General features: G+C 41.5%; 2 protein-coding genes and 1 long non-coding RNA gene across 4 annotated transcripts in view; 2 read left to right on the top strand and 1 right to left on the bottom strand.

Annotated features, from left to right (window-relative positions):
• LOC101950930 (uncharacterized) overlaps nt 1-4550 on the top strand; it is a 35222-nt gene extending 30672 nt beyond the window's left edge. For both annotated transcript variants that reach the window (XM_065592108.1, XM_005308695.5), the window contains exon 11: nt 1254-4550. In XM_065592108.1, the coding sequence (XP_065448180.1) occupies nt 1254-1561 (308 nt within the window). In that variant the 3' untranslated portion in view covers nt 1562-4550. The remainder of the gene's footprint in view (nt 1-1253) is intronic.
• On the bottom strand, nt 1790-23505 carry LOC135983003 (uncharacterized). Its single transcript, XR_010600501.1, has 2 exons — nt 23374-23505; nt 1790-1837 (listed from the first exon to the last, which is right to left on the bottom strand). It is a non-coding gene; the product is annotated as an uncharacterized LOC135983003 (long non-coding RNA).
• Nucleotides 6846-16548, top strand: LOC101950645 (natural cytotoxicity triggering receptor 3 ligand 1). Its single transcript, XM_005308694.5, has 5 exons — nt 6846-7250; nt 10434-10787; nt 11678-12004; nt 12801-12911; nt 15701-16548. Exons 1-5 carry the CDS (start codon nt 7166-7168, stop codon nt 15715-15717), a joined length of 894 nt encoding a protein of 297 aa, XP_005308751.2. The 5' UTR covers nt 6846-7165; the 3' UTR covers nt 15718-16548.
• Nucleotides 23506-24288: the final 783 nt, after the last annotated feature.

The raw sequence follows: 24288 nt of genomic DNA, 5'->3' as shown, positions 1-24288 counted from the left end.
GAAGTGATCTCGTCCCATTCCATCTTCTTTAATAATTTTCCAGCTGCATCTACTAGCTGGTAGATTGAACACAAGTTTACTAATTAGCCATGTTTCTTGCACCCATATTACATTAGGCTTTTTTGACATTTCAAAGATGACTTAAATTCCTATCCATGCATTATTAAAATATGCACATTCAAACTAATGACCATTAAGATGATGTTACTTAAGCTGTGTCATTGCCTTCATTTAAAATTGCATGAATGTGATCTATTGAGAGATTTATGTGATCTTTAGATATTTTTCAGCTTTCTTTGCTATGATTTTAATCCTTTCATTTTTCCACCCCCCATCTGCAAGATGAATTTAATTGCTTCTGTAATGAGCACTATAAACTTCTCTTCACCTACATCAATACATCAACCCCCCACCCCCATCCCGCCTCTTCCTGTCCCCTGTCTGCCCCAGGCTCTACCCCACCCCACCCCTTCTCCCAAGTCCCTACCCTGCCTCTTCCCACCCCCGCCCCATTCCACCCTCTCCTGTGAGCACACCCCATGCCCACTCCTCCCGCTTCCTCACAGAGCCTCCTGCACGCTGCAAAACAGCTGATTGCGGTGGGAGGGGGGGAAAAGTTGAGCGGTAGGGCCACCGGCAGGCAAGAGGTCCTGGGGAAGGAGGGGAAGTTGGCTGCCAGTGGGTGCTAAGCACCCACTAATTTTTTTTTCGTAGGTGCTACAGCCCTGGAGCACCCATGGAGTCAGCGCCTATGCCCCCCTCCCCCTTGTCATTTTCAGCATTCAGCCTCCTGTCAGTTAGGGGTCAGCTGCAGCCCTACACCCAACCTGTTCCTACAGCCCAGCCCAGCCAGATGCTAGCATGCAGCCCCATCCCCGCCCAACCTAACCTAATCCCAGCCCAGTCCAGCCCCTTCCCACCTGCAGCCTACAGCCAGCCAGTCCCCTTTCTGCTACAGACTGCTTCTTTTTATACTAACTTGGCCTGCTCCTGCCCAGCTGAGCTTCATGATCAGTTAAGCCTGGCTTTTCCTCTGGGTGCAGCCAGCTAACGCCTCTCAGGCCCACATTAACCCATTCAGGGTCCCTGTGGAGTCCACACTCCATCACATCAGTGTAACCATAAAAGATATCAGTGACATGTAAATGGAAAATATATAACTAACAGCAGAATGCAGCTGATTAACGAAATGGTCCTGGTACTGAGGCCTTTATTTGTAATCTTCTTTTTCTGACAATTGTATCTATCTTTAGGCCCTAGACCCATCAGTCAAGAGATTAACACCCTGAAGATAGAATGCATTACTAGCAACCCAAAGGCTGGTGAGGATGTGACACTTTGCTGTTTTGTACATGGATGGACTACAGAGAGTGCCTATGTTTCCTGGTTTAAGGGAAAATACCCCATTGAAGACAGAATAGAGAACACAGACTGTGAGTCTGGTTTTATTACTTCTGTAACTTTTAAACCTGAAGAACAGGACAAAGAATGCAAGATCAGATGTGAGGTTTCTAACGATGAGGAATCTTTTGAGGATTCATACATTTTAAAACTTGCATAATCTCCCTTCAGTGAAGAATGTGGCCATCAAACAGCAACTCTATTTCAGTGCTTCAAGGGTTCAGTGAACAGTTACCTCATTTTAAAAAAAAAACCTCTTTCAGGAATTAAAACTTTATCAGCGTATACAAATACACTACTCGGGAGAACCAGGGTTTGAGAAAATATGGACTGTTCAGGACCCAAGTTCTTCCGCAGGATTGAAGTTGTCTAGACCACTTTTACCCCATCTCGAGTATTTTTTACTTCAATTTCTTGGCCAGAGACTGTAATGATCCTATGATAAAAGAACGAAGGAAAATGGTTTTAACACCAACAGAGTGAATCCTTAATTAAAATGCATATTCACCAAGACTTGAAAAAAAATATGAAATCTTTTTTTAAACTTTATTAGTATCTTGGAAGGTTTTATTATAGCAATAGGGAAACATAGTCTGGGAGTGAATTTGAAGAAAATCTCTTGGCTAAAACTAAAGGGCAACTACTTGTATGTACATTCCTACATAAAGATATTTTCACTGTATGATGTAAATGACCCAGAAAGATATGTGTAAACTTCCACAAATTCTTGAAAACATTCCTTTATATTGTCTTAAAATAGAGATAGGCATTGATACTATATTTGAAGAAATTAAGGAACTCTAGTAATGTGTTTGTGACTTGATTTTTAATGGTGCTGAGCACACACTGCTTTCACTGATTTCTGTCCTGAATTTAACAGGTGCGCAAGATTGGAAATCAGTCTTTTTAAAGATTGTGTATATTCAAAATCACGAATAGCTTCAGTGGGCACTGTGAGGGTTTAGCCCTTTGAAAATCAGCCTATTATTGTTCTTAGATTCTGAAACCTTTCAGAAGACCACCTGAAGTACAGTCTTCGCTGCTAGTATTCTAAAGAAAAACTAAGTCAGATGGATGTTATACACTCTTTGTTCCTGCATCTGCTTTTATACCACACATATTTATGGTGCTATATTGTAATATGAAACACAATGATGGTGCTTTAAAGTCTGCAAAATAACACACCGTATCAAATGGGGGAAAAAAGTCCTTGCAGGGTGATTCCTCACAAATGCTCATGATGCCACCAGAATATTTTGGATTGCAAAGGGGCTAGTGAAAAGTTTTAGCCCCAAGTTCCAGGGCTATAAAGTGAAGTTGAATAGTTTTAGCTTGCATATACTGTTAAAGAGTCACTCTACCTTTCAAGCACCATGTATGCTAAGCAGAAATACACTAAAATAGGAAATAATTTAAATAAAAAATATATTTTTCCACCCCAATGATCCCCTAAAATGGAACAGACCAAAAATCACGAGAGAATCTTAAGAGCACTCGAGCTTGTCTAAATATAAAAGTTTAGCGTAACATGCATCATTGAAGTAAAATATAACCTTTACTCCAGTGCCGAATTACTCAGGATGGGTATCGGAGTAATTTCAATCTATCGATATCCATAGAACCCTCAAGGGAAGATAACTTGTGTGTGGACACACAGCAGTTCTTGCCAATACCAGGACAGTTCTAACAGAGGAATGTTTGCATGTAGACAGGGCCTCAGTTTACCTGTACAGTCATAGGTAAATTCCAGATAAGATTTTGCCTGTTCCTTATGATTTCTAGTTACCTATGGTGAATTCTGCAGACAATTATTTTATGCTCAATTATCCACCATTAATGCAATTATTGATGTTCATCCTACAAAGTTTCAGAGTAGCAGCTGTGTTAGTCTGTATCCGCAAAAAGAACAGGAGTACTTGTGGCACCTTAGAGACTAACAAATTTATTAGAGCATAAGCTTTCGTGGACTACAGCCCACTTCTTCGGATATGTTACCAATCAGGGTTTTGTTTTTTTGACATTCTCTAGCAAAATCAACTGTCACTTTTGCTGGGCAAGTCACAAACCACTGACCTCTCCCTGAGCCCTTATCGATCTACATCCCACCTGAGAAATTTGCTAACCTTGCCCCTACTCTTTTCATCACCAGACATCCATTATCTCCTCTCTATTGTCAATCTCTATGCCTTTGGATCTATTTTCCCACTCACTCTGTCTCCCCAGTTACTGGTTTCCACGCCCGATTAAGAGGAAGAACATAAAAAGAGCTAGGTACCCACTAGCTGAAAGAGTGAGGGGGAGTTGCAGCTGGTAACTGTTAAGGACAAAATTGCTCTGTTGGGATGGAGCTGGCTCTTGCTTCCAGATTGAAAGGGCCAGCTTGTGACACAGGAACCTCTTGATGCCACTTGGCAGAAGGCATAGATAGTGCATAGAGCCTTATAGGGATCTCCTGGGTCAGTTATATGCATGATAATTCATAAAGGGTGGCATGTGAGATCTCTGCTAAGAGCCACAAACCCCCAGCTCATCATAACCATTTCAAAATGTATGTAAAGATAATATTATAAGGAGTTATGTTCTTATACTGGAAATTATGTTCTTAAGGTCTGTGAGTTAAAGCAGGTCACCATGAGGTGACAAACATGTTTCCTTCAGACAGGCAGGAGACGCTTATCTATCTGTCTGGTTGTATGCAAATTGAATATTGTATACTTCACAATGGATGCCCATTTGCATACTAAGCAACCAGATAATCAAGATTAAGAAATTAACAAAGGATCATAAAATCTACAGGAAGGAGCATACAACCAGATGGTGTCTGGTTTAGGAATAAAGATCAAAGGGCTCTTTTGATATATCTGGGGTTGCAAAGGTACACCCTGGTATCTTTCGCCGAGGATGGAAGCTGACAGCGGGCTTGCTTCATGAATGAAATATCCCACCAGGCGTGTGTAATACACTGGAAGGATTTTGGGTGAGCTTTTGCTCTTATGATATAATAATGGCCTATTAGTTAAGTTCAGGCTCTAGTATGTGTGTCATGCTTTTATTTTATCTGTAACCTTGTTTTCAATATTGCTGCTTGCTATCATTTGAATCTCTGGTCTTGGTTCAATAAAATTATACTTGCTTTCCCTATAAACAAATGAAGTGCTTTGAGTTAAGCAGAGTTGTGTTTGGAAAGCTCTGGTGTACAGCTCCTTTGGGAGCAGAGGATCTGGGAATTCTGTGAGAGTCCAGTAGCTCAGGAGCTGGGCACACTAGGGAAACACCATGGAGGACTTGAGGTTGGAGTGAGCCTATCGCTAACCTGTAAAGAGAGAGCAAGGCCTGCAGAAGGCTGGAAGGCAGGGCTTGTATTGCCAGAGGCAGGGCCGTCTCCAGGCACCAGCCTGGCAAGCAGGAGCTTGGGGCGGCCGCTCCGGAGGGGGGCGGCACGTCCAGCTATTCGGCGGCAATTCGGCGGACGGTCCCTCACTCCCTCTCAGAGCGAAGGACCTCCCGCCGAATTGTCGCCGCAGATCATGATCGCGTTTTTTTTTTTTTTTTTTTGGCTGCTTGGGGCGGCCAAAACCCTGGAGCCTGCCCTGGCCAGAGGCTGGTGGTGCTAGGGAACTGACTCACAGGAGGCACATACAAGGCTTCCTTGCCCGAAAGGCAGGTGGTAGTGAGGTGTCTCACAATCCTGGGTACCTCTGGGAAGCATCACATAGCTGTTAGGAGAGCATGCTCAGAAAGGTGTCCATGAAAAGGTGGCATTGAAAGCAGGGAGGGAAAAGGGATTACTACATCTCTCAGCATGTCACCACTTGAACATTGACAGATGCTTCATACACGTGACAAAAGAAAATTCATGTATCATCTGGACCTGCTTCTTGGCCCATTAATCTATTCACAGTGCTAAATTCTGAGGATGCAATTCTGGCTCTATTGAAATCAATAACAAAAATCCCACTGATGTCAAAGGGGTTTGGATTTCACCCTGGATTCAAAGACTCCCATTGACTTCAGTTGGCTTAGAATCAGGGCCTGAAATCTCAAGAGGGAAAAGATGTATTCTGCAGCTCTGTCTTCCACAGTTCAGACATGCAGTTAGTGGTGGCAGTTCAGTTTTGTAAGTTGGCCACTCCCCCTTGACTTGTGTACTCGTGCAGCCCGCTAGGTCTCCTGCCACCAGGGCAACAGTCAGTGGCAGTTTGATTTGCTTGTGACCATTTCTTTGCTAACTTTAACTCAGACTAATGTCTGAATCAAGAAGTTTTCAGATCTGATCTGTAGAGGAGTTTTAATGTATTGAAAAGCATACATTGCATATTGCACTTGCAATAGTTGGATCCACACAATACAACATGTAGAGTAAATGAATTCCTAAATTTAGTTCATTAAGACATTAAGCACTGTAACCTAAACAGACATCTTCATGGAACTTTTGTATTTGTCACAAATATTGCTGCCTGGTCTTGCATTATTCAATTCCACTTAATTGCAATAATTATTGTTAGAGCCTTTCTTTAAATTATGATAGCATTTGTGTTTTAAAAATGTTAACATATCAGAAATTTATTATATTCTTTGCAACCCCCTAAATAAAACAGCCTGCTATATGCTAGACTTGGTTTCTAAGAAAAAGCATCATTCAATCAGGATAAATCAATACCAAATGATCATGCAAATCAACAGAACAATCTGATTTGAAATTTAAGTGACAGAACATAAATTTAGCATGCCCAATGTTGCTTAAAATGTTATACATGCCTTTTAAAAATGCAATTGACTTCCATTTGTCTGACAACAAACAACACTGCACATACTTTTTGCTACCACCCTGAGTAATAAAAATGGTGCTTTTTAGTGAGAATGGAATGGAATCCTTGATGCTCCTGTCCTTCTCCAACTGCCTGGCATGGCAATAGCTGAATGCACCTTGGCTTGGGTAAGAATTCTGAGATTTCCAACAGATGTAAACATTGATTTTACAGTCTTTTAAGGCAGGGATTGTTGATGGAATGGAGGGGGGCAGAGGGTTGGTCACTGGTAAAAATTAAGAATGCCCAGTGCAGTGTTTGTGGGATAATGTTGCCTCAGTCATACTTTGTACAGATTAATTTGTAAGTGGGTAAAATTGGAACTCAGAACCAGATGGCTGGTGTTTTGTTTGTTTGTTTTATTTTACCAAATTCTGCCTGTGAATGTGGAGTGCGTGAGAAAGTGGCGATCACTTAAATGAAATAACTTGCATATTGCTCGCTGATGAAGGAGGCCAGTTAATCAACCAAAAAAAAAAAAAAAAAAAAAAAAGGACGTTCAGATGAGACGGTGGGAGTCTGTGATGTAAACTCACAACAGCTAGAAAATCCAGAGTTAAGGCTGCAAATCTATTCTTAACGCCCGCTGGTGCTAGCAATAGTCCAGCACATACCCGCTAGGTCAGCCCAGGCACTGAGCAACAGTCCCTAAACACGGAGACGAGGGTGCCAGTCTTTGAGGGTCAGTTCCCGATCTGCGGAGCGGGGATTAACCCGGGCCGGTCGGGTACATTTCCCAGGCGCTGCCCGAGGGGCACTGAACTGTGGGTGGCTGCACAGTGCCTGCAGCCCGGTCACTGCCCTATATAGTCACAGCAGCCACCTGCTGGCTCCCAGCCCCGCCCGGGGCGCTGCCTTATTGGGGCACGTGTCCGAGGGAGGAAAATGAAGGGGAACCGCTCAGCCCTGTCACTGCCACGACCTGGGCCAGCGAAGCCCCCACTCTACCTCAGAGCATGGGGTGGGGAGCGGGCTCTGCCGGGCGGTGCTGCCGGCTGCTCGGGCTGCTCCTGTGTCTCAGCGGCGCGCTCCAGCCTGCAGGTAAAGGAGGGATCCCGGGTCCCATAAGGCGGGGGAGGATTGGGTCCAACTTCGGCTGTCCCTTGGCAAAGAGGCTATAGGGGCAGGGTCACTGGGGTCCTCCTGAGCCTGCGGATTCTCCCAGCCCAGGGTCCTGGTCCTCCCCCACCCCCGAACACTCGCCCGGAGGGGGAGTGGGTGGGGATGTGTCTGGGGGCAGGGGTGACACTTCTGGCGTCCCAAGGCTGAAGCTGGTTCCTTAGTCCCAGGTCTTTATTCCAAAGGCCATCAAAAGTCATTGCTGCGGGCTTATAGTTTTAGAAATTTCACCAGCTCTTGGATGTTGTAACAATATATATTCGAGCAAGACCCCCAATCCCACATGGTGTAATGGCCTCTCACTTGCAATAAGTAACTGATGTCTGAGGGTGTATAACTGACAAATAACTTGACCCATGCCTGCAACTATTAATCTGTTCTGCGGTAGATGGCACATGCCACTCCCTGACCTGAAGCTTTACTTCTGTGCAACATGCTGTCATATATCACCCACCCAATTTTCCATTTTGCAAATGCTCCTGGAGTGAGGAATCGGCTTTGAGTAGCTGTCAGAAAATCCTTGGCACGTCAAGGGACTCATCCTTATGACTATTAGGCTGTTCCGAAGTAGCTGGCACATGCCATTCCCTGACACACCGCTTTATTTCTGGCCCCCTTCCTTCCTTTCTTATTCAAAGAGCATTAGCAAACTGCAAGAGGGTGGGGCTATGGGGTGGCAGCATTTAGTCCAGAAATATCACCTGGGGTCAGAAAATGGCCCGTACCAGCTCCTTCAGAACAGTTTCAGAGTCTCCTCTTATTGACAGCAAAAAGTGCATACAGCCTTTAACAGCGGAAAGGTTAATTTGACACATTTTCTCTATAAAGCTTCACTCCAAACTGTAATATGTGAGCAAACCTAAACATAGTGCCAATAGCATGGAATAAATATTCTACCCCAGGAAATGATTTCATATCTAAGAGATGTCCTATTGGGCAAAACCTTAAGAGTTAGAGCTGAGAAGCTCTCAGCTGAACTATTTTTAAGCCACAGATGGGTTGTAGCCTCTCAGGCTAGACGGCCACTAAAAATAGACATGTAAAAGGGAAGTATGCCAGGTATTCCTGGTGGACCAAATCCTCAGGGCTGGTTATTCAGTAACAGTGGATAGGGGTAATCCCTCACTGCCACATAAACTGTTCCATGAATTGGGCAGATTGATCTTCAGGACAGTTGGCTCAGTGTGGAAGCATCTGACCTCTTCTTCACAGAAGCAAGTTGGAGAATTGTTTGAGAGAAGAAAAGGAGGTCACTTAAATCCTTACTTCTCAGATCAGCTCACAATAACCCAGTGCGTCTCCCTGACTTGGCCAGCAGGATCCCATAGCCACTGCTATGGAAAGGGGGTTGGAGGATTCCTGTGTTCTAAAAGATTTTTCTTTTTCTTTTGTTTTTCAATGTCCTTTTAATTGTCCACCTGACCTTATCACCTCCCCTGGTTGCTAATTTCAGTGTTGTCAGCTGAAAGTGCTGCATAAGGGGAGCACAGTCCTTCTAAAGTTCCTCTGGGGGCAGTGGGAAAAGAGAAGAAACCAACCCACCACCACCACACACATCATGGCACTATGAGTATGCAGTGCCTCCCCACCACTTCAGGAATCATGAATTCTGTGCTGGTGGGGTGGGTGGGGATGAATTATTTGGTGACCCATTAGGGAGGAGTTTCCCCCTCCATATCTGCTGAAGTTGCCTCCATAACTGTAGAGCCCAATTTGGCTGCATAGATATGGTGGGTAGGTTCCCCCCTGCTTCAGGACTCTGCAGTAACAATTAAATTCTTGAGACCACCATCAGACCTCCTATGGTCCATACAGGTCTTGTCAATGCAATGAGTACAGTAAGGGAGTGATACAACCTCCATTCTATCCCCTGGTAATCTTCCTCAGCCTCAGCACATGCCATCTCATGTCATCTCTCCACCTGAGTGAGTGTTATACAAGGATTCCTGAAGCTCCTGGTACGTGAGCAGTATGAGTCTGAGTTCAGAAAGTTGAAAATCAATAACTTTAAACCATGTGTGAATGCACAAGTCTTAGAGGGAGCCCATAAATTTGAGAGGCTGAGGTCACAGTTCTCATCATTATTGAGTGATGCTGCATTACACCATCCTGTGTGTACAGAACACGGGCAAATGGAAAATAGGGACAAGAGCAGAAATGTACCTGAATGGAGACAGTGTCCCCATAGGCAGCCAAGCAAGAAAATGTGCATATGGTGCCATTTCTATTACTGTTATCACTTAGATTTGCCAAAGATTGAGATTATGGAGATCCTGGAGTTGTTTCCTGGATATTTTGAAACACCCAGTGAAATTCTGAGTCATTTCCAAAAATAGACTTTTTGTAATAATCTATCTATATTAATTATTCATTTGTCTTTCCCCTCAAGGGGAAGGCAAAAGAAATTGGTGATGTTGTGTCTATCTCCCTAGCAGTGATGGGGAGCCAGCAGGACAGTTTTTCCTTCAAAGGAGATGGACAAGTGACTCCTGGCTTAGGGCACTAGTCTGGAACTCACCTGCATTAAATTCTCTGTGCCACCTTCCTGGCTGGCTGTGGGCAAGTCATTCAGTCTCTCTGTGCATCATATCCTCATGTGTAAAATGGGGATAATAGCACTTCCCTACCTCACAAGGATGCTGTGAGGATAAAATACATAAGAGAGTGTGAGGTGCTCAGCTATTATGGTAATGGGGTCCATATATATACCTGGGATGGACAGATAGATAGAATAGACATTTTTTCCCCATCACTTGCTGCTGTAGTTCTACCACAAAGCTCCAGTGTATTACATGTAAAATGCAGTGTATTCACTGCTAAAGTTTCTCCTGCATTGTAGTTCCCAAGAGCCAGGGCCACCCAACTAGCCTGTGTTATCTCTATTATTTCATTCAAATAAAAGCAAAGATTGTTATTCATAAAGCCATTATCAATTTAGGAAGGAAAGCTTTCATTAGATTACCATAGAGAGAGGTTATAAATGATTATGGGTGCAGAAACAGGCTACTAAAAAACTGCATGATCATTGAGCCAATAATAACTCTTTTAAAAGGAACCTTGCCTTTAGAATGTATTGCTCCAAATATACATTTTCTATTTTTGAAGAAACTCTTCAAGTGTTGATGGGCAGCACCCCACTGATCGTGTCACTGAATGATAACATCTCCATACCATGCAAGATCTCTGGGTACAATACAGCAGAACTGGATAGCAAGAACGTGGGAGTTACCTGGTATCTTAAGACTCCGAGGACAGACCAAGAAGAAAAAGTATTCACATTTCATGCTGGAGCACATATTTCCCATAGAAATGGGGCCAGTATGTCTGACAGTGACCTGAGAAGAGGAAATGCTGCACTCTCTCTACCACAGATACAGTTTAAGGAAGCAGGAATATATAGGTGCTATGTTATTGTCGCACCTTCTGATGCTCATGGAACAGCTGTTTTAGAGGTAGTTGGTAAGTGACTTTATTGTACCATTTCTTTTATACTGCATCACCTGGAGACCCGAAGGCAGAAGATTAGAATCCATCTTAGTGGTACCAATTTCCTCACCCCCTTGAGCCTCTGTGGGGATGGGGTGGGGGTGAGAATTGCATTATATCAGTGGAATAGCCACAGAACCTGGGTAAGCTGTGCTAACAGTTATGGTGGTGGTGTGGTGAGCCCAGCCTTCTGCAGGAGATTTTATAGGGGGATTAGCAGTCTTCATCAGGCTAATGTATTTGGAGTTTATCCTGGTATTTTTTATGTCTCTCCATCATAGTTGCCTTTAAAAGGGCACAATCCCTGTTCCTTATTCACTGTCACTTTCCTTGCCACAAGCAGAGAAGACTGCAGTTCATTTTGCCCTGCAACCTCTCCATAGTTGTATCAGTCTAAATATTCCCCTTCCATGAATTTTTTGCAGGCCAGGGGAAAATATGGGCCTAAATAGCCTGTTTGTCATAATCTCTAAGGTTTTGGCCAGGTAACGTTTTCATTATCCAATCCTCAGACTTGCAGTGGCATTTTCAATATCCAGACATGCTCTAAATCTGAGAAACTCTATTAATTTTGTAGATACTTATTTACAAAGAGCAGAAAATAACAAAACTTCTGAAGTCCTAATGATCATAAATGATATTTATTTTCTAAAGAATATTCTCTTCTGTGATCTTGTTTCTGGGGGATTATAAAAAACAACAACCCAAAAACAAAACAAAACCCCCCCACTCCTGCAATGAACATTAAACATGCACATATCAGACATTTAGGTACTGTGTGTATTCAGTGTACATTAACACTGTTAAAGAGCCAGAATATCCCTGATGATGACGACAGTAATAAAACCTTTATCTCCATACAGCTCAACCGGAAGTCAGCCTGTCTCCAGAGGAAGTTACAATAGAAAGTGACAAGGAGAAGACCCTGTCGTGTGAAGTCAATAAGTTCTATCCAAATTTGGTTGACATTAAGTGGATGAAGATATCAAAGAATAACCAGGACAGTAGCGTAGCAGCAGAGGATATCCACACAGGAGCCTCTGTAGAAAATGAAGATGGCACATTTAATGTCACTAGCATACTAAGGCTGCAACCGTCTTTGCAAGATAATGGAAATGTCTATAGATGTATTGTGAGTCACAAAACATTTCCTGCCAAGTTACTTCTCAATAGCACCTTGACTGTCACAGGTATCCATTCCCATTTAGGGTCTTATCTTCTTTCTTTTGATATATCATGTGTTCCAGAATGCTATGGCTAGACCTCTTTTGAAGGAATTTGAACCTTGTCAACCTTATGCTGTCCCAGCGGTGCAGTGATACCAGGTGTCATCTGAGATAGACAGCAGGGCAGGAGAGCTGGTCATGCAGTGACATTCAGAACAGTCCGCTTGCTGACATGCCAGCCAGAAAGGGAGTGGGAGGAGTGGCAGAGCAGCCAAGGAGAGCCAATTCAGTGAAAAGAAAGGGTTGAAATGTGGTGGCAACATTTCAAAGGTCTGACGTTTTGATATCAGGGCTTTTCTGGATGCACCATTTTAGTGCCATATATTTGTGTTGGTAAGATTGGGTGACATGCCACATTTTAGGGCCTCTCTGAGCTAATTGAGTTGATCCACAGGTGTGTTTTACAAAAGGCTGTCTTGACCCTACATTTTATTATCCTCATTCTATAGAATGTTGTTAATATTTAAGTTTTTAAGTGGGCATTTTGATACCCTTAATGCTGTCTACTTATGGGGAAGGCATTTTGAAGCTGTGGTTTGATACAACACAATGTGCCTGGCAGTTATTCTGTGATTTCTTTAGTAGTGTAGTGGCTAGTAGAAGTTTTACTCTTACTTTGACTTTCTTATGACAATACTCAGCAAGAAAAATAACCAGTTAATCATTTACTGTGAAAGTGTAGGTGCAGTCCACTAAAATTTGTTTTTTTAATATGAACAAGCATAGAATCAGAATTTTCTTCATTTTTTTTCATTCACAGCCCCCAAGTCACATTTGAACACTATAATTGGAGCAGTCATTGGAACAATACTAGCCTGTATTATTGTGCTCGGTTTGGGTACTTTCGTGTACCGTAGGTGTTTGAAGAAAAGTAAGTAGTTTTAAAGGTGCACTGTGCTAAGGATATCTTAATGGCAACCAGTAGCTCTTGTGAATGCTTGAATTCTAACCCTTAACACCAGTGACAAACTAACAATAATCAAAACCTTGGAATGTTCGTTATCCACTCACCCATTAAGTGAAGGTTAGTCATCTCCCACCACGCTTTTGCTCCCTTGCTTATGAAAAAAACAATGTTTGCTAAATGTGTCAGGTGCCCTTTGGGAAAAATTGGGGTCATACTGTATGTGACTAGAACATTTTAAACAACCTGTAACTTGATAGCTATCAGTCAGGAGAAATGACAGGCTTGGTAAGAAATGCTCTGCTTTCACATACTGTCACATAAAGGTTTGCTCTTAAAGTTGCCTTTTCTTGGTTTAGTAGCACAAACACAGCATCAATAGTAACTGGAACTAACTTAAAGTGGTAACAGTATGCTGATGCATTTTTGTTAGTGTAACTGTGCAGAAAAAACACTGACTCTCACACACACAAAGGGAGAAGTAACTCCTGCCCAAATCACCGCCTTCATGAGAGAGATTCATGTAACAGGCTGAAAAGTCAGAGGCTGTAAGTAGCTGACCATATAGTCACTTATCTGCCAAGAACTGTGGATAAGAAAAAAAAAATTGGGGCATTTGAATCAAGGGAACTCAACTGGATGGTTTAGCAGTACAAAATATATATATATATATATATATATATAAAATATGACAGCATTGGCAAACATAAGTAAGTACATCAGAATCAGGAAGCCTGCTAAACAACCAGTGGGGCCACTGGACGATCGAGGTGCTAAAGGAGAACTCAAGGATGAGAAGGCTATTGTGGAGAAACTAAATGAATTCTTTGCATTGGTCTTCATGGCTGAGGATGTGATGGAGATTCCCAAACCTGAGCCATTCTTTTTAGGTGACAGATCTGAGGAATTGTCCCAGATTGGGGTATCATTAGAGGAGGTTTTGGAACAAATTGATAAATTAAACAGCAATAAGCCACCAGGACCAGATGGTATTCATCCAAGAGTTCTGAAGGAACTCAAATGTGAAATTGCAGAGCTACTAATTGTAGTCTATAACCTATCATTTAAATCAGCTTCTGTACCAGATGACTGGAGAATAGCTAATGTGACGCCAATTTTTAAAAAGAGCTCCAGAGGTGATCCCGGCTATTACAGGTCAGTAAGTCTGACTTCAGTACCGGGCAAACTGTTTGAAACTATAATAAAGAACAATATTGTCAGACATATAGATGAACACAATTTGTTGAGGAAGAGTCAGCATGGTTTTAGTAAAGGGAAATCATGACTCACCAATCTACTAGAATTCTTTGAGGGGGTCAACAAGCATATGGACCAAGGGAATCCAGTGGATATAGTGTACTTAGATTTTCAGAAATCTAACAAGGTCCCTCACCAAAGGCTCTTACACAAAGTAAGCTGCTATGGGATAAGAGGGAAGGTGCTCTCATGGATTGGTAACTGGTTAAAAGATAGGGAACAAAGGGTTGGTATAGATGGTCAGTTTTCAGAATGGAGAGAGGTAAATATGGTGTCTCCCAGGGGTCTGTTCTGGGACCAGTCCTATTCAACATATTCATAAATGATCTGGGAAAAGCGGTAAACCATGAGGTGGCAAAATTTGCAGATGATACAAAATTACTAAAGATAGTTAAGACCCAGGCAGACTGCGAAGAGCTACAAAAGGATCTCTCAAAACTGGGTGACTGGGCAACAAAATGGCAGAGGAAATTTAATGTCGATAAATGCAAAGTAATGCACATTGGAAAGCATAATCCCAACTATACATATAAAATGTTGAAGTCTAAATTAGCTGATACCACTCAAGAAAGAGATCTTGGAGTCATTGTGGATAGTTCTCTGAAAACATCCACTCAATGTGCAGCGGCAGTCAAAAAAGCGAACAGAATGGTGGGAATAATTAAGGAAGGGATAGATAATATCCTGTTGCCTCTATATAAATCCATAATACACATAGCACATCTTGAATACTGTGTGCAGATGTGGTTGCCCCATCTCAAAAAAGATATATTGGAATTGGAAAAGGTTCAGAAAAGGGCAACAAAATGATTAGGGGTATGGAATGGCTTCTGTATGAGGAGAGATTAATAAGACTGGGACTTTTCAGCTTGGAAAAGAGAGGGCTAAGGGGAGATATGATTGAGGTCTATAAAATCATGACTGATGTAGAGAACGTAGATAAGGAAGTTTGTTTACTACTTCTCATAACACAAGAACTAGGGGTCACCAAATGAAATTAATAAGCAGCAGGTTTAAAACAAATAAAAGGAAGTATTTCTTCACACAATGCACAGTCAACCTGTGGAACTTCTTGCTAGAGGATGCTGTAAAGGCCAAGACCATAACAGGGTTCAAAAAGAACTAGATAAATTCATGGAGGCTAGGTCCATCAATGGCTATTAGCCAGGTTGGGCAGGAATGGTGTCCCTAGCTTCTGTTTGCCAGAAGCTGAGAATGAGCGACAGGGGATGGATCACTTGATGATTACGTGTTCTGTTTATTCCCTCTGGGGCACCTGGCATTGGCCACTGTCAGAAGACAGGATACTGGGTTAGATGGACCTTTGGTCTGACCCAGTAGGGCCATTCTTATGTAATTAATTTTGATAGGTTTTTAGTGTATTGAAATATAGTGTAATGTTATGCAGCAGAGATAGAAAAATTTCAGTTAATTTTTTCACTTGTCTTTCTTCATAATGTGATGCATCAAGCAACTAATTTACATATTTTTCCTTGCAGTTCCACCTGTGACGTGACACTCCATATTCGTTATAGAAATATGCCTACGATATGAATATGGCATAACTAAAATATATTTTATGCAAGATGACTCATGTAAGATATAATTGGAAAGGTTATGATTTACTGAATGTGATTATCCAATCTGTATGCATGTATCATTTCTGTATCTGGAGTTAGGAATATTGACTATGTAACAATTACAACCATGGTTATACTTGGAGATGCCCACCACAGAGTAAGCAATCAGCCTTGATGGACAGTTAGGAAAAGACAATGAGTCTTTAAAGATGTGGATCTCCTATCTTCTGGGAGTTCCGTCCTATGGACATTGCAAATAAACCTGGTTTCATAGTTGCTTTGACACTGCTAGGTCACTGGACAATGTCACCTGGTACAAAGTACCACCTTGGACACTGCTGGTACTTTTCCACTGGAGACAAAGGCTTCCCGCCTTATGTAAATTCTATTTAAGGCTGGGGAGTAAGACAAAGAGGACTCTTCTCCATTGCCTTCCTGCCCAAGAAGAAAGACTGCTGAAAGTACCTGAAGAGACAAAGGAATTGAGCTGAAGGCAAGGCAAGGGCTGAGTCCAGGCTGAGACAAGGGGTCCAGTCTTTAAATAGAAATAACTGGAACTCTAAGCTACAGAAACTCTGCAACTTGCCTAAAATAACATTTAGGGTGAGAAATTACATTTTGTAACCCATGTCTTGAGTGTATTAAGCTTAGTTTGAGTGTTTGATTTTATTTGCTCAGTAATCTTCCTTGTTCTGTTTGCTATCCCTTATAATCACTTAAAATTTACCTTTTGTAGTTAATAAACGTATTTCTTGTTTATAACATAACCCAGGTTGTGCAACTCATATCTGGGAGGTGGCGGGGGGGGGGGGAGGGCAATTTTTATGAGCTTATGCTGTACAGATTTCTCTATAGAGCACAAGACAATATTATTTTGGGTTTGCACCCCAAAAGGGATGTGCACGTGAGTGCTGGGTATAATCCCCGAGCTGAGTCTTTCCACACAGAGCTGGTTGCAGTCTGTGTCTGCAGCTTGATGCGGCCTTACCTGTGTGTGTGCCAGAGAAGGCTTGAGAGCCTGGCACAGCAAGAGCAGGGCGAGGAAACCCGGGCTGGTGGAAAGGGCAGGCTCAGTAGGACTCCAGCACATCAAGTAGCATCCCGGAAAAGGGGGTCCAACCTGTCACACCACCAACAATAATACCATTCGTAGGGAATGCGGAAATGAAGCATTTGGAAGATGCTTTTTTGCATTGCCAGATTTCAGGCTTTCGCCTAAAACCTTTAAGTGTAGCCTTTTTTCTAAACAAGTATCAACAAGAACAAAAGGAGAAAATTTACTCTTGGAACAGTGAAATAAAGGGTGCCCTCGAATGAGATGGGGAAAGTGCTGCAGTCCTATGTCAAAGAATTTTCAGTTTCAGATACATTGGAAGTCACTAGGTAATGGCACTTTCGAAGTTCCGTGCACTATTCATGTATCTCCAGACGTGCATGAGCTTGACAAGGCAGAGCGCTCTCTTGAAGTGACACATAAGGCCCTTCAGCAATGTTCTGCTGTTCAGTCAAGAACCCTGAAGGTCATAGGTAAGCAAAGTGCTTTACAGTATGTGAAGGGGTTGGTTTAGCTTCTGCAAGTGCAGTAGGTTTCCTGTTGACAGGTTCATAGCTGGCATTACAATAAAACATTTCTCAAAATGAATATTGAGTCTAGCTCCACACTGCAAATCCACATGATGGGAAATTCAGGCAGTAATTGTTTTTTTGTTTTTTGTTTTGCTTCAGGGTAGTGAGGCTGGGTGTTTTTTTTCTGAGGATAAGAGTCCTTCGCTCTGCCTCAGGCTTCCTTTCCTGGATGATCTCTGGGCTTTAGTTATCCTTATCTGTACACATAGCATTGCTGGTGGTAAGATAATAGGTCCTGCCTATGTGGCTATGTTGTTATATCAGTACTGAATTCCCTGGCATCTAGTCATTCTCCTTGTTCCCAGCCTCCCCCGTATAAGATGTTAGAGTCACAAAGTGCTTCCCTAGCTTGCATTTGAAATTCCTAGAAACATGGATGCTTGAGAATGACAGGTCCTTTTAAGTATTCATAAATATCATGTACTTCTTGCAATGGAGAACTCAAAGGGTACACTTGATATGGACATAGAGTCTAAAGGAATTACAGATGGTAGGAAGTATGCCTGGCTAGTATACTGGCCTGCCACCCTAAAGAGGGCATAGTCTGTGAATTGGTGGCATGTTTAACCTCTGAAAAAACCCAAATCACTGGCATATATGTTGTCATTAGCAAATGATAACTGGTAACACCCCTTTTGCTACTTCTCAGAGATGCAGCGATATGAATTTCGCAACACATCCCCCTATCCTGACCTGGGTCTTTATCTTACATGATTGAAGTCAGTGGAAGCTTGACTATTGATTTCAATGGGCACATTCTACTGATCGCCATATTTGGGGTCGGGAAGGAATTTTCCTCCAGGGTAGATTGGCAGAGGCCCTGGAGGTTTTTCGCCTTCCTCCGCAGCATGGGGCGGGGGTCACTAGCTGGAGGATTCTCTGCGACTTGAAGTCTTTAAATCACAGGATTTGGGGACTTCAACAGCTGAGTCAAGGGAAAGGGGGTTGGTCAGCTTTTGTGGCCTGCATCATGCGGGAGGTCAGACTAGATGATCATACTGGTCCCTTCTGACCTTAAAGTCTATGAGTCTATGAGGTTCAGGTGGTGGTCAGAACACACATGTGGCAGCTCCCTTTTGTTATGTAAGTTAGGGCACAATTCAACTCTTATTCTATGGTAACAGTGCCTCTAATTTGGTAGATGTGTGCATATGAACCCTATTTTTTCATACATTTTTGTACAACTTAATGCTTATGAGCAAGAAGAATTAGCAGCAATGGCTTGAAGCAGACTGCTTTTTTGTGGGTATGGCCTGATCTGTAGATGGGTTCCCACTCCAGCTTTGCCAATGTACCTCACTACTGATCGGTAGTCCCTGCAATCCCAACTCCTTGTTTTTCCTTGAGAGGAGATACACCGTTTTATTTGAACATGGTAAATGTACACACACGTATATATATATTTTGCATCAGATATAGTTCAGCATAGGGATAACAGAATTTAAAGATGAATATACTACACAATAGTTGGTAGAAGAGTGTCAATAAGATAGTATTCAATAACATTCAGAGCTCCTATTTTACTACCTGATAACATTCAGGTGGAAAGGCCTACATATATTTGCTCTTCCATTTAATAATACAGAACTTTACATTTAAATTTGTTATTTTAAACATTGACTACTATGATTAATGTGGCCCCTTTAACTGGAATAAGATCTACATCTGCCAACTCTCATTCAGAACCAGAGACTACTGTATATTGGGCCCAGATTTCACAGAACTTTTCTACTGTGTCAGAGACAACATGTACAAGTTTGAGTTGCTTAAGGTAGACATTGATGTCATGGCATCACATTTTCAATGTTGGAACCTCAGGAGTTACATGTAGATTCAGAATTACCTGTTCCCCAATCACTGACATTCTTGATGCCAAGCTCTGAATCAGTTAATTGATTTTTTGTATCTGCTTCTGAAATGTAGGGGTTAGGTCTAGAATTGAGAAGACAGTCAAGTTTTCTCAAACGGATTGACTGCTTAGCAGAACAGATGTGTAAGGTTGCAGCTTCAGTGTATCAATGAAGCAATCTTCTGCCCAAAGTTAGAGGTACCAATATGTAATGTTTGCTTTCTGTTCAGAGCCATAGGTGAGTAGTAGAGCCTCATAGTATAAAAAAACTGCATCTTTTTGTAAGTATTGCATATAGATGTTTCAAATGCATACTGCAAAGTGCATACTCACAGTCGATTTACCATGCTAGCTTTCAGATCTGTAGGTTGTGATTCAGAGCATAATCTTGGGAATATTTTGTTCTAAATAAAAGTATATAATATTGATAGACATCCAAAGGAATTCTTGTTGGTGGGAGGGGGTTTGATTTTTCCTGAACAGACATCAGAAAATATCTCATTTACAAATACATGTAGAATACACCAGTGGGAAGCTAGAATTTAACCTTTGTTACATTTACTTTGTGATTTTGATTTTTTTAAGTTCACTTTTTGATGTACCTGAGGACAGTATTTCATTTGGCACAATGTAAAATATTTTACTTTTGAGTGAAATTATAAAACTTGGGAAAATGCATCAGCTCTTATAAAACCTCAACAGTTACCGTTTTAAGAGATGCCCCAGCATAAGAGCTGATAGCATGCGGTTTCTGGCAGGAGATACTCAGCATTTTATAGGACTCAGTCATATATTGTTCATCAAATTTTAAAAAGTGTGCAAATCTGATTGTTTTCCTTTCTAGCTGTGCCAGTGTTGGATCCAGTGCTGTGTTCTACAGATGTGCCAAAACCAGATGAGCACAGTTAATTTGACTTGCACAGTTCATTCTTTCTTCCCTGAAACAATTGATTTGGTATAAAGATGAACAAGTGCCAGAGAAACCCTTCATTAGTGATGCGACCAAGGGACCAGAGGGGCTTTTCTTTTGCACGAGTACATTAACATTTTGTCCTAAAGTTGAGGAACTTCGAAAGAAATTCATATGCAAAGCTAAATTTAAAGGCTCAAACCAGTATAGAGAATCTGCTTGGATGCGGAAAAATTTGAGTGAGTTAAAATCTCAAAGTGTTATTTATTTTCTTTCTGCATAATTCTACTAACTCCCAACTGCCCACTTCATTTCAAGTGACCACCTCCAATGTGTGTTACCCCTTCTGCTTAATCTGTCCTAACTTGTATTTACCTCACAAGAAGGGAAGAACAGTATGAGGTCATCCTGCCTCCTGAAACAAAGTAATTGAGCTTTGGAAGATATAAGCAAGGACAGAAGCCATCTTTGGCATCCATCACTAGGCAGACACAGGGGCATAGAACTCTTACGACCTGAGACAGATAGGTCCTTCAACAAAGGGGTGGGAGTTGAAGTCTCTGGAACCGAATATAAGTGAGAAACATGCAGGAGAGAGAAGCTTGTCCTCGGTTTTACTTTTCAAAGAATACATTGCAAAAGTTTACTGATCTATAAAGATGGGGGCGGGGGAGGGGGGGCTGAAACTGAAGTGATAAACAACTGAATCAACTGATTGTATATAATATTACTGTATTATACAAGTATATAAAGTGAGGTCATTTCTGAAAGCTAATGACAAACAGGTGATTAATATCATTGTGAAATGTATGTATTAACATTATATAGGAGTTATGGATACTCATTGATATTAGGCCATACGGTCTGCCCAGACAAGAGGGAATGTCACAGCTATCTACCTGTCTTCTGTGTAAATTAAGCATAGTGGAATCAGGAACAATGGAAGTCTAACTTCTGTAGAAATCATACAGGACAATGTATTTATAGAACTTTTTCTTATTGACTTTTGTGTCCTTTGCTAGGCATAACTCATTTGTGCTTTAGCCTTTCAGATTTTGTACCTACATGCTTGTGCTATTCTTTTGTACTTATTTCTAGCAATTTGTCCATGTTCTACTTGTGTAGGATTCCTTTTTGATTTTCAGGTCATTAAAGACTTGATGGAGCCATATTGGCCTCTTATTATTCTTCCTATCTTTCCTTCACATTGGGATAGGTTGCTTTTGTGCCTTTAATATTGTCTCTTTGAGAAACTGCAGCTCTTCTGAACAACCATTTTGCTCAGATTTTCTTCCCACAGGACCACTTCTCTGAGTTTGTTAAAATCTGCTTTTTAAAGTCCATTGTCCTTAATTTGCTGCTGTCACGCCTCTGTTTCCTTAGAATCATGAAATCTATTATGTCATGATTAATCTCACTAAAATTGACTTCAACTGCCAGATTCTCAACTAATTCATCTCTGTTAGCTGGAATAAAGTCTAAAATGCTGTTCCCTCTAGTTACTTCCTCCACCTTCTGAAATAAAGATGTTGTCCCCAATACAGTTTTAATTAATTAAAATTAAAATTTATGTTCACTGGGACTTGGACAAATTATCGTGTTTTTAAAAACTGTATTGGTATCTTGGTGAGTTTTCGTTGTAATAATGGGGGCAGATAGTCCAGGAGTGAATCTGAAGGTAACCACCTCGACATAACTAAAAGGCTTCTATGTTCTAATCTGCATAAAGTTATTTTCACAGTGTGGTGTAGATTACCCAGAAAGATACCTGTAAACTTTCCACAAATTCTTGAAAATGTTTCTTTATAAAATCTTAAACAATGAAGATAGGTATTGATACTATATTTGAAGAAATTAAGGAATTCTGGTAATGTGTTTATGAAGATTTTTGATGATTCTGTGCACACACAGCTCTCATGGATTTCTGTACTGACATAATACTGGAATGCAAGATTGAAAAATCAAATAATCTTTCAAAAGGTCTTGTAATCCCAAAATCGCTAGCAGCTTCAATGAGAGATGCTTTGACAATTAGACCATTAGTTGTTTTCGATTTAGGAAACCTTTCAAAATACAAGTATTTATGTTGCTGTATTATAATCTGAAACACAGTGATGATTCCTGCATGAATCTACTCTATAGTCTGCAAAATAAAAAAAAAAACATATGCAATGGAGAAAAAAACCTTACCGTGGCAACTGTCATTCTTACAAATGCTCACGATGTCTTCAGAATATTTTGGAGTGTAAAGTAGCCGGTTAAAATTTCTAACCCCAGGCTATAGGACTTTGACATGAAATTGAACAGTTTTACCTTTTATATACTGCTGAAGAGACACTCTAAGAGTTAAAGAGATTAATTTGAACAAAGATATCTTTCAGGCACCATAGTGCATAAGCACAATGCACTAACTAGGACAATTCTAACAGTGGAATGCTCACATGTAGACAGGGCCTCAGTTTCCTTGTAACAGTCAGAGATAAATTTCAGACAAGATTTTGCCTATTCCATATGGTTTCTAGTTACCTACTGCAAATTCTACAGACTTCAGACAAATATTGTAAATTGAATCTATCTACCATTAATGCAGTCTTTGATGTTACTCCTACAGAGTATATAAACACGTTAACAAACAGGGTTTTATTTTTGTGACCCTTCCTATCAAAATAACTATCATTTCAGAGAAACAATTTTCGGGACAATTCACAATCCACTGAACTCTCCCTATTCCCTATCCATCTACAATCCACCTGGGAAATATGCTAACCTTGCCCCTACTCCCCAGGCTGGTTCTCTCCTTTTCTTTACCAGACACCCACTATCTCCTCTTTACTGCCAATCCCTACCCTTTTGCCTTTGGATCTATCTTCCCACTCAGCCTGTCTTCCAAGCTACTGGTTTCCAACCCAACAGCAGAGCTACTGACATCTCCCCCCAAAACAAAACAAAAAAAACCCCTTCCAGGGCTAATTCTCCAAATCAGCAAAGGGGTGTTGAGAGTACTAGCCACCCACATCCTACCCCAGTGTTGTGTGTGCATTCCAGTAGCTTTTGGGGTTAAAAATGTAATTATCTTAAATGAACAGGACCTCAAACAAGAGACATTGTTCAATTTGTTTACATATCTGTGAGATTATTTACCAGCTTCTCAGGGCAAAGAGAAAATGAAAAGAAAAAAAAACCATACAAGAAGAGTTAAATACTCACTAGCTGGAAAGGTGAGAAGGAGTTGCAGCCTGTAGTTGTTGAAGACCAAATTGCTCTTTTAGGGGCACAGCTGACTCACTCTCCCAGATTAAAAAGGCCAGCTATCAAGAGAGCATGCTCAGAAAGGTTCCCAAGACAAGGAAAGGGTCACATTGCTCACTAGGCAGTCATAAAGCAGGGAGATTTCAGGGGAAAGGGTCTAAGCACCTTGCCCCCTCCAAGGCAAGTCTATTTCCATGTAAATAACAAAATATTTCTGCTTAGAAGTACATTAAATAGCCCTCTGTGGTCTCGACTACATCATGGATCAGAGAATACTGCTGTTGTAGCCCTGGGAGCCAATGGTACCATGGAAACCAGGCCAGCCATGGCTGGCAGACTGAGGGATGAGAATTTTGTGCAGCTGGTGCAGAGTCTGTGGGATTTGGCCAAGAGTTTACCAAATGCTCAGTCTATGTGTGTGTCTCTGCAGCAGGCCCTATCCCTGCCAAACCATTTTAGGAAAATGTATCTGTGCTTACTAGAAAATTTATTTTGAGTGCTCAGGTCCATAGATCCATTACAATGGGTACTTGAGCCTGCCTGGGGGCAGAACCACCACCTGTCAGGCATTGGAACTGTCCCTTGAAGTGGATTAGCTCCCCAGACAGGAAGGTTGGGGTGGGGTGCTGCAGAAACCCGTATTCTGTTAGGGACAGTTGGAATGGAGAGGATCTCTTTCAAGCAACTTGGTGACAGAGTGATTCCTGAACACCACACAGTTCACTTCAATTTTTTCTGCCTCCTCAGTGGTTGGCAGCTAAGCCAGATCTTCCTGCTGCAGAACTTTGCTGGGGAAAATTCCAGACTTTATTTCAAATTTCTGACTAACACTTCAGCTCAAAAATGTGTCCATGTAATTCCCAGTCATGTCCC

Source organism: Chrysemys picta, chromosome 4, assembly GCF_011386835.1.
Source record: "Chrysemys picta bellii isolate R12L10 chromosome 4, ASM1138683v2, whole genome shotgun sequence".
In the NCBI taxonomy this organism is placed as follows: domain Eukaryota; kingdom Metazoa; phylum Chordata; order Testudines; family Emydidae; genus Chrysemys; species Chrysemys picta.
This window is presented reverse-complemented; position numbering and strand designations above follow the sequence as displayed.

What these genes read in the sequence shown, in the direction of transcription:
- LOC101950645 (XM_005308694.5), top strand. Translation starts at nt 7,166, where the DNA reads ATGGGGTGGGGAGCGGGCTCTGCCGGGCGGTGCTGCCGGCTGCTCGGG. An exon ending in CGGCGCGCTCCAGCCTGCAG is followed by an intron (nt 7,251 to 10,433) that starts GTAAAGGAGGGA and finishes CTATTTTTGAAG; the next exon opens with AAACTCTTCAAGTGTTGATG. An exon ending in TAGCACCTTGACTGTCACAG is followed by an intron (nt 12,005 to 12,800) that starts GTATCCATTCCC and finishes TTTCATTCACAG; the next exon opens with CCCCCAAGTCACATTTGAAC.